Here is a 15,591-nt window from a genome sequence, read left to right as displayed (position 1 = left end):
AACTAAGTCAATGCAACCTATTTTCTTAATTAAAAGAAAAACTAAATAATTTTTAAGAGGAAATCAATAATCTTATTAAAATGTAAAACACTTGTACATGCATGAATAAAACACATATTATTAATTTAATATTATAATTAAATAATAAAAAATATTTTCATGAAAAAATTTTCTTAAAAAATAAAAATAAAATAATTTTTAAGAGGAAATCAATAGTATTATTAAAATGTGAAACATGAAATAAAATATATATTATTAATTTAATATTGTAATTAAATAAAAAAAATCTTCATAAAAAATTTTTCTTAAAAAATAATTTCTATAAAAAATATATTTTACATATAAATTATTTTCTGTAAAACACAACGAGACTTATTATGTTAAAATAATTTTTTTTATATAAAATCTCAAATTCAAATTTAATAATAGTTATGTAAATTGGATTTTAAAATTGTAAAAGCTGGCATTTGTCCTCTGGATAGACATTTTATTCCATGAGGATTTAGTTTTTCTTTTATATTTCAATTCTTTTCGAACTGGATGAATGAATGATCTCAAACTAAAAAAAAAATTAGACTGCTATTTCACCAAAATAATTTTTATGTGAAAAATATTTTTTATAAAAATTATTTTTTAAAAAAATATTTTCTATAAAATATTTTTTATTGTTTGACATATATCTAATATTTTATATTATTATTATTCACAAAATCTATCAAACTAATTATTCTAAAATTTTGAAAAATAATGTTATGAAAATTACATCCAGTTTTAAAAAAGAAAAGCCATTTGAGATTATTTTCTTTCGATGAACAATTTATTTTCCCTTCATCAAATTTCTTAAACACCTTCAAACAATGAAAAATAAGGAAAACATTTTCCTTCAAATAAACAGAGTGTTGATGGGAAAATCAATCCCAATTCTTTACTTTTGTGAAATGATGAAATATTTTTAAACTGCTTTAAAAAATTGATGATATAATTAAAAAAAAGGTAATGCTACCAAAATATAAAGGTGAATTTTTTTTTTACCACTTTATGGAGGCAGAAGCAGAGCGCGCTCATTAAAAAAGTCTAATGAATTTGATCTACGTTACGTGTGGAAGCAGGGAAATCTTTTTGGTCGACTAGTGAACAATAATGGCTAGTTTGTCCAGCGGCTCGCCGTACAGACGGCGAAATGATGTGGAGGCTGGCCATTGGGAGGACGACTACGAGGATAGTCCTTTTCATATACCTAGAACAAAAACCGCTTCTGTAGAACGTCTGCGCCGCTGGAGGGTATATAATTTTTTCACTCTTTTTCCTCCGCGTGTGATTGTCCACTTAGGATTTTATTTTATTTTCTTTTCATTTCTCGTCAATTCTCAAATCCAAATAAATGATAAAATAATTTTTTTTTAAATAATTTTTTTAATATTATTTAAAATAATATTTTTATTTAAAAAAATAATTTTCATCTTCTAAATTCAATATCAAACAACACTTAAGCTTCCACCCAACTTTATGATCTATTTCAATATACCTTTGATGTATGTGTTTCTAGTGATTTTGGTGCTACTGATCTATTTATAGAATAAGTTTTTTTTTTTTAAATAATTTCAAAGCTTCCATGATTTTTCTTTGATTCTCCATTTTTCTTTCCAATGATTAGAAATTTAAACTAAAAATAAAGAGAAATTGTTACCTAAATTTTATTTATTATAAATTTAAAATACAAATATATAAAATTTATATATTTATTTAATAAATAAATATTAATATATATCTTTTATCTCAATTTATAATGGATTAAGTATATAAACATATATAAAACTTTTTATTAATAATAAAAAAAGAAAATTTCATATATAATATCTGTTAAATTTTAATATTATTATGTTATACAATTAATTTTTAAATTTTCATAATTTTTTTTTTGGTTAATATATGAAAATTTTATATATTTTTTTAAAATTAATTTTAAAAAAATACACACACACGGTAAGGAAAGACACACTCACACTTCAAAAATGAAAATTTTATATTTATTACCGCAAATTGTCTGATGTGTACTGGATAAAAATGAAACCTGTGTCGGACACGTGTCAGGCGGCATACCTTCGATCAGCGCATAGGATTTAAGGCAACAGTTTTGCAATTGTTTCTGGACTGACCGAAGTTAATGTGTCTTTTGCCAGCAAGCGGCGCTTGTGCTTGATGCTTCTCGTCGATTTCAATACACTTTGGACATCAAAAAGGAAGAAGAGAAAAAGAAAATTCTAGAAAAAATAAGAGCACATGTGCAAGCCATACGAGTACAATACATCTAATCTTAATGTGCTTCTAAGCTCCATTTAGATACGTTTGTTTTTTAAATGAGATATTTGAATTTGACTCATTCGAAACACAAATCAAAATTCTCATTTCAAATTCCCATATACCTAAATGGAGCTTATTCATTTGCTTTCATAGTATTGTTTTTAATTTAGTTTCTGCTGCTCATTAGGCTGCATACGTTTTTAGCTTTAAAGCTAGCGCACCAACGAATGCCCGTAAGTATAATTTTGCTCTATTTTTTATCAAATTTATATGTAGTGAATTAATGAGTTTTAACTCAGTGCTATTGAAGTCGTCTATATTTAAATTCTAATCATAACCAATTGTTAAAGAAAAAAAAATTGTTTAGTGAAAGTATGCATGCTCAAATCTAGGCATTTTTTTTTTCAGTGCTAAATAGCTTTTTCAACTGTTATTGTGGTTATTTTTGTTTAAAAACATAATGGCTATAGGCTTAAGGGCTGATTTGTGTTTCCCATTGTGGAAATTCATAGCATTCCATCCAAAACCTAGTGGTGATTTTGGAATTGGACGAGATGAACTGTGTACAATGATGAGGGATCACGATTTCTATACTTTGGAGCGAATTGGGGGGGGGGGCCGGGGGCGGGGGGTGGGGGTGTGGGTTAAGGCATTTAGTTTACAGCATATGTTTTATTTTGATTTGTGCATCATCCTAGGATTTATTCTATTTTTTATTTACTTATTTATTTATTTATATTTTTTTGCATATTTGCATCAGGTAAATGGGGTTTCAGATCTTTTAAAAACAAATGTAGAAAAGGGGATTCTTGGGGATTATGCTGATTTACTCAAACGAAGGAATGAATTTGGATCCAACAACTATCCCCAGCCAAAAGGAAGAAGCTTTTGGGTAACTTCTATTGCTGTTTTATGAAAAGCTTTAATGGAAGGGTGTGAGCATTACATATGTTTAAAACTGAATTACTGATTTATACCAAAGAATAAAAAATTGTTGCATTCAATTGATTCCATTTGGATTTTAACACAACGGTACCATTTGTTGTTTAATTTCAGGCTTTTTTAATGAATAAAATCTAAATAACAAAATTAACTAAATTTCAGTTTATAATTAATGTGTGTCCCCACGAATTTTACACACTTATGCTATTAAGCCTTCTAAGTGAAATCTTTTACCATTGAATCCCTTATATTTTTGATTTGGTGCTATGAAGTCCTTTTATTTATTTGCTTTTTTGGTTGACTTGGCAAAATTGGTCAAAATTTATACTTTAATTAGCAATGACATCCTGGACCATGTTATTTAAAAGCAACAATTACAGATTACATATTTTTGTATGCTTCTTTTCATTTTTATTTTTAAAATGATAAATGATAAAATATTAATTTAAAAAATAAAAATTAAGGAAAATTAATTTAGGCTTTGTTTAGTTAGCTTTCATTTATATTGGTAGCAACAATTGCAAAGTTTAAGAATTTAATAGCAAATGATTTCACTTGAAGGGCTCAATGACCAAAAAAGTCAAGTTCTAGGCAAATCCAATATTTATGTGTTCTATTACTTTAGAATTTTTATGGACTATCTATTTTTTAGCTAAATTTAGAAGATATAATTAATTTTGGACAAATATAACGAGCTCACTAAATACCCTTACAACCAAAATAAAGCAACTAATAAAGCAACTAAACTGAACTATATAAATTTGTTTTTTTTTTAATATATTTTTGCAGATATTTAATTATAGCTCCATTTGTTTTGTAGAAAATCCTTTTTGATGAATACATTTTCTGAGAAAATGACTTATTTTTCATTGTTTAGTTATAATATTGAAAATCAATTGATTTTTTTTTTCCAGTGTTTGCTATTTGGATTACAAAGGAAAATATCATTTTCGCCAAAATATAAGGACATAAAATTGTTTGAACACAAAAAAAAAAAATATTTTTTTTCTATTTATTGTTGAATATGAAAAAAAAAAATTGCATAAAAATAGGTAACTGTAATTGTTGCTGATGTTTTGGCAATGGCTAAAGATGGCTGATAGTGGTTAATGGACTAATGGGTATGTGGCTATGCGCTTTTATGGTTCCTTTATAGGTTTGTTCACTTATTATGAGTTTGTTAAATTTTGAAAAATGCCTTAATTTTCCCTTTAATCAAGAAAATATTTAATTTTTCCTTTAATTAAGAAAACATTTTTAATTAACTATTTTTCTTAAGTTCCATAAATGTGCAAAAATGTTTTCTGAAAAAATATTTTTAATGAAATAAATGGAGCCTCGGTATCATTATTAAGACATTTAATTGCATTAAATTGGTTGAATTAACCACCTACACATCCCTAATTTGGTGTCTAATGTTCATTTCACATTGTCATTTTCTTTCTTAGTCATTAACTAAATCTAGTTTTATGTTATTACTCATAGAGGTTCCTTTGGGAAGCTTGTCAAGATTATACTTTGATTATATTGGTGGTGGCTGCAGTGATTTCTTTGGCTTTGGGTATACGTAAAGAGGTGAGCTTTACAAGGCATGGCTAATTGTATTTGTTATGCAAAACAACTAACATTTTATAGTAGTTGGTTAAATTACTTATTTGGTTATTTCATTACAATTACACAATTAACAAGATATACCACGCATTATTTTTGCTTGCAAAGCCAAAAATCATAACAATATATGATGCTTTGCACATCTCAAGTTCTTTTTAATCAATGCTACTACTTCTGCATTCTTGGTGAAATTTGCAAATCAAATCTGTGTCTTTGGTATAATATAAGGGTTGTAAATTAGTCAAGTTTACTTGTGAGTTGGCTCGAGCTCTACTTGATAAATACTCAAAATAAACTTGGTTGTTAAGACTAATAAGCTAGGCACAAGCTTGCTCGTAAAGTTTGTCTAATAAATGAATCAAACTTGACTTGAATGAAATTCAAGTTATTCAGTCTTATTAATTAGCTTGTATGCAGTTGATGAGCAAGCTTGTGTGAGACTCATTAACAATTTGGTTTTGACCCTATTTTTTTTTGTTATCACAAAATTTTTAAAGGGGATGGGGGCTGGAAAAGTTTGTGTCACGACCCAACCTATGGGCTGGACCGGCACTAGGACCTAGGCCAACCTAAAGCCCTCGAGGCCCGTAGTAAGCCTAACTATTCCTCAATCAACTCTAAGGCCCATTTGGGCCCAATTTCAAGAATTCAGCCGGACAGAGTCCGACCATAAAATGGACATTTTAACGGGGAGTTTTTTACTCACCCGACCTGTAAACACAATATACAATCAATTGGGGAGCTCAGCTCACCCTCCATATACTCATAATAACATAAAGTCAAATGGGAGCTCAGCTCCCTCATCTAGTCCAATATACATGCATATAATAAGTTTACAGGTCAAACATGATAAATTATATTACAGACCCAAATCAAATAAATATTTCTAACGCATGCGGAAATTCTAGGAGTTAACAGAATTATACAAATATTATAGACATGAATAGATGACTTGCGAAGAAGAAAAATAGGTTAACCACAGCAATAATTCTCCTGTAGCCTAGAAAAATAATGAACAGTGAGCGTTCGACTCAGAGAGTAAAATATCAATTTTAACCATAATCTCTATAGCTATCTAAAGCTAATGCACCTAGTGGAGTGAAATGTAACAATGTCAATATTTTCACATCATAACAGCAGAAAGGCAATTTGGAGCACTCACACACCCAACACTGTCAAACAATACATATATGGGAGTTGATCCCCTATACAGTCTCTTAATCCAACCTCTGCCAGCGAAGATCTCAAGCCGAACTTTCTCTTAATAAACCAAATACGGGGTCCTAGCGAAGAACTCAAGCCGTGTCTACCCCGAAGGACTGGGTCCCAGCGAAGATCTCAAGTCGTGTCTACCCGTCTTATCCATATCCAACAATATACCACACACACGCCAACGCACGCACACTGCTCCAAATTACAATAAACAACATCCATGGCACTTTAACAGTTGTGAATGCAACATAAAACATGCGTAGAGTTTAACTACATAGATATATACATATAAGTGATGCATGGGCATGTTTGAAAATATAATAATATCGAAATTACAATTAAAATTAATATTTTACTCATAGACTTAATCGCAGTCACTGTGGCGACTGGGCGGAGGAGGAAGGTTGTCCTGGCTTACCTGACAATTTTATTATAATCATTTAATAAATTTGACACAATACAAACTAAGAAAAAGACCAAAGATGTCCTAAGTCGTGCCGAAAATCCGATAGAGTCTCCCCTATACCTAGGACCTACCCAACTTGCAAGTGGGTTTAAAACGCACTTCTATATCCACAACTCAATCACATCACACAGCCTATCCTGGGCCCATCCAAAAAGTCATTAATCACAATATGTAAAATTACAGTTTAGTCCTTATAATTAACCCTTTTGCAAAAACTACTCAAATGAGCTCTAAAAATTCTAAAATTTTGGCCCGCGGTCCTTAACAACATTACTAAGCTAATGAAAAAGGAATCATAATTTTTTGAGCTACCACAAATATTTTATAGATTTTTAAACCCATTCAAGCACTAGAAAATTACGAAAAAGTAAGGTTCGGGTTTACCTATGCCGATTACAACTCCGAGGACGCTCTCGGAACATCTGATAACAGTAGGGTAGCCAAAATCTCGATCCAATTCTAAGACTTTTTCGATAGCTTGTCTGTCTGGCCAGAAATTTACAGACTTGGGCAACTGTCGAATTTCCGCAAATTGAAGGTACCTACATGAAGCCCATAACACGAGGGTTAGTATATAATTTTTACGGAATTTTCTAAGCTCATTTAATGCTCGAAAAAATACTACGAAGTTTCATGGGACCCACTGAAAAACGGTGTCGAAAAATTTTAAAATTTATATTGCCACGAAGCTCTCGACAAGTGGAGTGCTCTGGTACTCTCGGTTTTCTCGTGGAGTTTACAGTTTGCAAGAAATCTAGCCCAAAATTCAAAATGGGCTAAAACTTTCCGGACAAAAATTGGGCAAACCGCTCAATGGATTTTAGTGTTGTTGGTGTCTATGGAAAGCTCTCGAGGTGTAGATGGTGTTTGATACAAGACCTGGCTCAATCAGTGGCCGGATCGGCCGAATTTTAGCCGGGAAGCTGAAACGATGCGCTGCGCATCGCGTCTCTTAGCGCGTCATTTTTGGCCGCCTGGAAGGCCGGCCGGCGGTGGGGGAAGGCTGGGGCGGCCCGCCGGCAAGGTGGGGAGGGCTGGGTGGCGGCGGCTCAGCGTGGGGAGGAGGGAGGAGAGAGAAAACGAAAGAGAGAGGAAGAGGGGTCGGGGACGTGCGCGGAGGAAGAAGAAAAGGAGATGGCCGTTTGATTCGACTGGTTCGATTCAGCCGGTTCGATTCAAGATACAAAATTTTAAATTTTTACTTTGCCTTGGGACCGAAAATGAGGCCCAAAAATTTCAAAAAAATTCTAGAAAATTCAAAAAAATTCGTAGAGTCCAAATATATTTTTAGTTTTGCCACGTGGTCTTTAAATTAATTTTTAAAAATCATCAAAGTTTTATATTTTCAGAAAATCTAACCCGATTTCAAAAATCTGAAAAATTTCAAATAATTTCCTAAAATTTAAATAAAATAAAATATTAATATTTACCCACCAAATAATAAATTTTAAAAATTAGGGGTGTTACAGTTTGAACCCTTGACTTGCACTGTGAGAGCCTAATGGCATTTGGTTTTGACTTTATGTTTATATATTTCAAAAACACAATAATTCTTAATTTAAACTTTTGATTAGAAAAAAAAATACTACGAACAAATTGGTAAGCTCCATTCATCATGTTTAAAAGATGAGCAACCTAAGTCTAAAACTGAGTTTAGCCAAAGTATTGTGTAATTCATTTTATCTCAATTTTAGATCTATTCTAACTATTATGATGTCAATGAATTCCATAATAAGGCAATATATGTAAAATCCTCCAATGAGTAAGAGTAATGATGATTAAAGCTATAAACTTCACTGAAATTCAGCTTGTAAATATATTTTCATAATGATTCTTATATACTTTAGTTGCTCTTTTATTTTGTTTTACAGGGTATTAAGAGAGGATGGTATGATGGGGCTGGCATTACATTTGCTGTTATTATTATCATTGTTGTGACAGGTACATGGATGTATTTGCAATTTAAATGTTTGATTCTTATGTTGAATGTGTACCAAATTTAAGAGTCTTTGGGGTGGGAAACCTAGGCTGAAGGTTGATATTTCCACAAAATTTTAGGTTTGAAATTCAACAAAAAAAATTCTGGTATTGGGTTTATGTAAAGGGGAATGGTTACTTTCCTTTGTCGTTGTGGATTGCCTGCCAAATTGTCTCCCCCCTTATCTAGCAGTTTTGTCCCTTTTTTTTTTGCAAATTTTAATGTTGCCAAAGAACTCAACTTAGAGGGAAGAGTGATATTTTGTTTTGGTTGTTAGGAGTCAAACCCTATCCTTAACTTCTTTTGACGGATTAATCCATGGGCTATTTCCAAGTTGAGCACTTTTTTTTTTTAAATATTTAAGATTGTTATCATTATTTTTAAATTTTACATGATATTAGTATTTTTGTATGGGTTGCATAAGGACTTGTTCATAGTTATTGAAGACACAAGGTGCGCTAAGGCGCTAAGTTGTCCTGAAGCCTAGGCACCAGGCATAGGCATGCCCTTGAGTGAGGTGAGGTGCAAAAAAAGAAAAAAAAAATTCAAAGTCAAATAAAAGTGAATATTCCATCTAACTTCAAATAACATAAAACTAAAAATAATAATAACTAATAAGTATTCAAGTACTAATATATTAAAACTTGAATAGTCTTTTAATGTTTCAAAACTAAAGTAAGCAATTATAAATAACTACTCTCTAATCTTCATCAAGAGTAGCATCATATTCTTCTTCATCTTCTTTTACACCTCATCCGCTTGCTACTTATCTTCAAAATCAACGTTTTCATCTTCTTCTTCATATTTAAGAACTGAAGAAGTATTATTTAGTTTTTAAGTTAGTGGATGATGTTTTTCCTTTTTCTTTTGGCATAGATCTTGAAATAGGTGTAGATGCAACATTTTTTTTTGAAAAAATAATAAGAGCATTATTTTTAAAAATGGAAATATGGGAGGTATGTGATCCTGGGTATAGTGGTTTGATGAGATTTTGGCTACTGGTAATTACCTGCGATATTAATTTTAAAACTTCCTAGTGCGTCAATATCAGATTCTAATAGATAGACAAATTTTGAGTTGAGCGGTATTGCTTTTTGTTAATGCAAGTGCTCGTTAATGGTAGAAATAAAGAAGATGCACCTTTCTAGAGCCTTGTACCTGGAATAAGGTGCACGCCTTAGCACATAAGGCAAGTGCCTATTTATTGCCTTTCTTCTATAGAGACGCTAGGGTTAGAACTTGGTGAGCCTTGAATATGAGGCATGCCTAAGGCTTACCTTTAATAACTATGGACTTATTTCATAACTATCAGTGCAGCAGTGAAAATTAGATGTGGGTACTTGAACTTGATATCCCTCACTACTTGTACGCTTATGTGATATATCATTTTTTGATACTGTTTATAATTTGGTGTTTTCTACTTTTGGCCTAGTTGCTCCTAGTTCTGTGTACTGGCACAAAATATGAATTTAAATAACAATTGATACATTGAAGCTGGGCCAAATAGCAAAGAACACGTCCTTGGTGTGTTCCAATAGTCCAAAACACGTCAAGGGAGTATTTTTTCCATCCTAAAGCACAGTCATGTTTTTTTGGTTTTGTTTTTTTCCTAGCAGTCCTATTTCACTTAGGACTTCATGGGAAGGCCTTCAGTAGCAGTGGAAATTAATTAGAATTAATTTAGTAACTCTTCAACTCTATTTAGGATTTAATAATGTTTTCCTATTCTATCTAGGATTAGGCTAATTCCTATTTTATTTATATCTTCCTATTGTGTTTTAATTATGTAAATTTCCCAGATAGTAGGCATATATTCTTAGTAGTTTGGGAGACTTAAAACTTTATAAATAGCCCCATTATTCTGTGTAATTTTAGTTTTAGAGATTAGATTAATAAAATTCTGTTGATATTTTCTCTCAAATGCCTTAATGTATTTTATGAATGTGTTTTTATCAAGTTTCACATTGCGTCAAGTGGTATCAAAGCAGAAAAATCACCCAATCAAGATGGCTTATCTTGATAGTGGCGGTGATTACGTTGGTTCTTACGACGGTGAAGGGAACTAGAGCTCTTTATTATAGGGATGAACGTGGCAGTAATGGGAGCAACGTTTGGAGCAATAGGTGAATCTAAGATTCGAGTGCATCGAGAGATGCTTCAAAGAAATTGCATATTGTTTTGGTGCTTTGGAAACTAAAACAAACAGTAATTGGGTTGACAAAAGAAAGCTAAAAGATGGTGTTGCTTTTGGTGACCCTATTTATCAACCAATTCTTGCCCGTAGACAATATGCCTACTATGATGAATTGGAGGGGGAAGATGACTATGAGCCAATTCGGTTTAATAGACATCAACAATATGGTGGTTATACGAGAAGAGGCACATATGGGCATCATGAAAGTGTAAATTAGTTAAAAATTGATATTCCTAATATTTTTAGGGATCTCAACATAAAAGAATTCTTAGATTGGATCATAATGGTGGACAGATTCTTTGACCCTGTAGACATAGCAACTGAAAAACAAGTCAAATTGGTGGCATGTTGATTAAAGGTTGGTTCTTCTGTATAGTGGGAGCAATTGTAATCCAGGAGAGCAAGAGAAGGGAGGGGACCAGTTCGTACGTGGTTCATTATGAAATTCTTATTGGAACAAGAATTTTTACCTCTGGATTATAAGCATATTTTATCCCAACAAAATCAATGTTGTTAATGGGAGGTCCAACCAAAGTCCTTAGTGGTTGAAAAATAAGAAATCAAAGAACAAAGGGAGCTTTTTGATTCAACAATGCAGCTTGAAGTGGAAGAGCCTAAGTTTGAAGAATTAGAACCGGAAATGGAAACTTTAATTGAATTTCCTTTTGCTATAGTTGAAGATAAATACCTTGAAGAATGTGTCCTAGGGAATAACGAATATCATGCCATAAAGATTTCAATGGAAGTTAAGGAAAAACAATCTATGGAGATGATATTGGAAATTGGAGAAAATCAAGTCATAGAGTTGTTGGAAGTTAAAGATCTTTCTAACTCTTTACCCTTTATTGTTTCCATTGATTTTGTTTGTTTTAGTGCTTTGGGAAGACAAAAGCAAACATGAAGTTAATTAATTCAACCTTCTTCAATTCTTTATTGACTGCCTCATCAAAGAAGGCTATATGCTGTACTTTTCCAAAGGAGTTCTTTATTTTTTAAAATGCAAGGGAGGATTTATTCTAAGTGGGGAAGAATGGTGTGTAAGTTATTATGGTCTTGTTTGGGTTTATTGTTAACTATTGAATCTTAAGGATGAGTTTTTTTTTTTCCCTAAATGGGGGAGTATGATGTGGGGCCAAATAGTGAAAAACAAGCCCTTGGTATGTTCCATCAGTCCAGAACACAACTAAGATGTGTATTTTTCTGTCTCAAAGTGCAGTCACATTTTTTTGGTTTTCTTTTATTCCTATCAGTCCTATTTCACTTAGGACTTCAAGGAAAGGCCTCCAGCAATAATGGAAATTGATTAGAATGTTAGAATCCCATTATCCCTTCCTACCTTATAAGAGCTGATTTTATTTCCCTCTTATGTATATATTCTTTCTTTTTATATTAGTTTTGTATTGTATATAGGATTTCCTGTAAAGGTAGAATTTGTGTATAAATAGATAACATGTATGAGATCTTGTACACAATGAAATGCAAAATTCTTTTCTAAAATTACCTGTTTCAACAGGGTATTAGAGCAAGCCAACCTTTTCTTGACGTGATTGCTCTTCAAACCAGACTAGGGTTTTTTATATTCCTTGGGTCAATGATGTAGAAAAAATAAAGAATAAAGAACAAATCAAGAACCAATCCTTGAAAAGAGAACTAATTTTCAACAATTTTATTTAATTTTAATAATAATCTTAGTCAAAGCTATTGAATAATAGAAAATTAGCTCTGTTTAAAGAGCTTACAGCCTTAATCAAATTAGGAATAGAAACTATAATTCGACTCTAATTAGGAATACTAAAAAAAATAGATTAGAAAATAATAGACATAATAATAATAAAATTCCTAAACAATAAAAACTCTTTAAATTTCCTAATTCTATAATAATTAAAATTCATAAATAAAATTCTAAACTTCCTATTCTGCATTATTTTTCCTTGGTTGGAAAAAACTCATCCTCGAGTCTTGAAGTGCTGAATGATTACAAACCAGATACAGAGAACACACAGTACAATTTTCTTGGGCAGTAGCAACAAAATTGATTGGAAAAGGTTTACGCTTTCTTTTGTATTCTTGGAGACGTATGGACATATAAAATCAATAAAAATAATAGTTGAAAAGTCCTTAGGAACAAGATTCCAATTTTCAAATTTTTTTATTGGCTCCATAAGTTGATTTTCTTCAATTTCAATTGGAGTTTCCATGGCTTGATCAACTTTATGCTCTGGAATAAGCTCTTCAATAGGTAAACGTTTAATAATCAAAACTTTGGATTTTTAAATTTCAGACTCTTCAAACTTAGGTTCTTCAGGTTGCTCGTTTTGTTCCTCATTTTCATCTTCCAGTTGCTCTACGAATTCTTCTTTTCATTCATCTCCAACGTCAAACTTCTTTTCTTGCTTTACAGTTTTGATTTCTACTTTAAGTTCTTGCACAACTACTGATAACTTATTAAGCTTTATTTTTGATAACTAATTAACCTGTACTTCTACTTCTGATAACTTATTAAGCTATGCTTTAAATTTGTTCACACCTGAAACCACAAGTTCTTTTCTACATTATTCAAGCTCTCTTTCCTTAACTTGTAATAATTGTTGTAAATTTTCATATTCCCTTTCCTTATTTAGTAAAATCTATCTAACTTCTCGATATTCACCATGTAAGAAAGAACACCTTTCACGATCAAGTCTATAACTATAATTTTCTATCCAATGACATAGACATAGTAATTGACCCTTATGAAATCCAATATCATAATTAATTTCTCCAAAAACATTTTTGTAATAATCGATCTCTTCTCTAGCCTTTCAATATAAGTTTCCATGGCATTTGAAATAAGAAAACATATCTTACTTGAACTCAAATTTTGGCTTTTAAGAGTTGTTTTTGTTGAAAACAAGCTACAAAATTAGATGCAGGATGTCAAACTTAGCAAGGAAAGAAACTTTTAAAATTTTACTGATGTGGCAGTGATGACGTGGCAGTGATGGTAGGTGATATGGCATTGAAGTGACAAGTTGATGTTGCTACTTGATGTGGGTTGTTACTGGGGCCAAATCCATTGCTTGTAAGCTCACAATAAAGCTTGGTATCATTTTAGGTGTGGAACCTAATCCAAATACCCAATCCATTCGGTTAAAGTTCTAATGTCATCTGGTTCAAGCTTTAAGGGTGTCGAATTGAACTTTCGATGATGTGAAGAGACAGATTAGCTAATAGTGAGTTGCTGGGTTCTTCTGATTTTGGACTTTTTTTTTTGAATTGTAGGCTACAAGGAAAAATTTCAAAGGACAAAAATGCTGGTGAGAATCTAAAGAATGGAAAGACTTGAATGGGAAATTTGGTAATTTTGCGTAAAGTGATGGAAATTTGGCTAAATTTTAAGCTTTGATACCAAATTTGATGTAGAACAAATAAATAATAAAGAACAAATCAAGTACCAATCCTTGAAAAAAGAACTAATTCTCAACAATTAATCATAGTCAAAGCTATTGAATAATAGAAAATTAGCTCTATTTATAGAGCTTACAACCCTAATCAAATTAGGAATAGAAATCCTAATTCAACTCTAATTAGAACTACTAAATAAGATAAATTAGGAAATAATATACCTAATAATAATAAAATTTCTAAACAATAAAAACTTTTTAAATTTTCTAATTCTATAACAATTAAAATTCCTAAATAAAATTTTAAGCTTCCTATTTCGCATTAGTCAAGCTCCTAAATGTAGCTCTACAGTGGGAGTTATTGGTCATTGCCCACCTCTGGAGGTAGCCCTGCCACTGATCAACCATTTCTTGGAAGAATCCTCGCTATTCGGTGAAGCGCGTGGCCTCACACGCCACTTTTGTTTCTCATATTTCTTCCTCTGGCCACCTTTCCATAGCCGTTCGCTTTTTGATAACTCTCTTAGTGCCTTGTGCCTTTGCTAGCCTCTGTTCATACCTTGGTTTGGCTTTAGTTCTTGGCAGCCTTTTTTCTTCAAGTTTGCATAGTAAGGGTTTATTTTTCTATTTCTCTTATTATGTTTCTATTTCTCTTGTTGTGTTCTTTTGCCCTTTAAAATATGTCTGAGGAGAAGAAGGTAGTGGCTGAAGGAAAAATTGGTGTTATAGGTGATAATCCCTCTTTACAAATTAGCCTCATAAAACTTGATGGAACCAATTATATGGCATTGTCCAGATCTTGTCTTTTGTTTATTCAGACTAAGGGACTACAGGGATATATTATTGGAGACGCACTAAAACTCGAAGCTAATAGCTCGACTTATAGCAAATGGGAATTAGAGAATTCTCTTGTGATGTCTTAGTTCATTAATTCTATGCAACCTCAGATAGCTTGTGGGTTTCTACTATTGAATGGTGTACCAACTATTTCGTGTGTGGTGTCTTAAACCTACTCTTAAATAAGTAATGATGCACAGGTCTATGAATTAAGGAATAAGGTTCACAGTGCAAAGCAAAGTGAGATGATTGTTGCCCAATAATTTACTGAGTTAAGTGGCTTATGGTAGGAATTAGATTACTATCAAGATTTCTAGGCCACATGTGTCAGTGACACTATTAAGTTTCAGATTGGTTAAGAAGGAGCAGATCTCTTGCTAGGCTAAATATAAAGTATGATTAGATTTGAGTCCAAGTACTTAGTAAGGACCATTTACCTTCTTTAAGGCAAACTTACTCTTACGTTCAATAAGAGGGAAGTAGAAAAAGTGTTATGGTTCATGTTACACCTATTAACAAGTCAGGGCTAGTTGCTATTGCCTCTAAAGAACAATCACATAACTCTGGTCCATCAAATAAGGATCATTTGCACTGTATTATTGCGGGAAATCTTGCATACTAAGGAACATTGCTAAAAATTTCATGGCCACCCAACCAAGGGGCATGG

General features: G+C 31.9%; 1 protein-coding gene across 1 annotated transcript in view; it reads left to right on the top strand.

Annotated features, from left to right (window-relative positions):
- The window catches only part of LOC110641416 (calcium-transporting ATPase 10, plasma membrane-type), a 58,880-nt gene that overhangs the window by 4,756 nt on the left and 38,533 nt on the right, over window positions 1–15,591 (top strand). Inside the window, exons 2-8 of the mRNA XM_058143389.1 lie at window positions 1,110–1,281; window positions 2,181–2,297; window positions 2,489–2,534; window positions 2,772–2,932; window positions 3,062–3,193; window positions 4,729–4,818; window positions 8,404–8,473. Of these exons, the coding sequence (XP_057999372.1) occupies window positions 1,141–1,281; window positions 2,181–2,297; window positions 2,489–2,534; window positions 2,772–2,932; window positions 3,062–3,193; window positions 4,729–4,818; window positions 8,404–8,473 (757 nt within the window). The 5' untranslated portion in view covers window positions 1,110–1,140. The remainder of the gene's footprint in view (window positions 1–1,109; window positions 1,282–2,180; window positions 2,298–2,488; window positions 2,535–2,771; window positions 2,933–3,061; window positions 3,194–4,728; window positions 4,819–8,403; window positions 8,474–15,591) is intronic.

The sequence above is a fragment of the Hevea brasiliensis genome, chromosome 3 (genome assembly GCF_030052815.1).
Source record: "Hevea brasiliensis isolate MT/VB/25A 57/8 chromosome 3, ASM3005281v1, whole genome shotgun sequence".
NCBI lineage: Eukaryota > Viridiplantae > Streptophyta > Magnoliopsida > Malpighiales > Euphorbiaceae > Hevea > Hevea brasiliensis.
The sequence above is the reverse complement of the archived record's forward strand: the minus strand, read 5'-3'. Positions and strand labels throughout refer to the sequence as shown.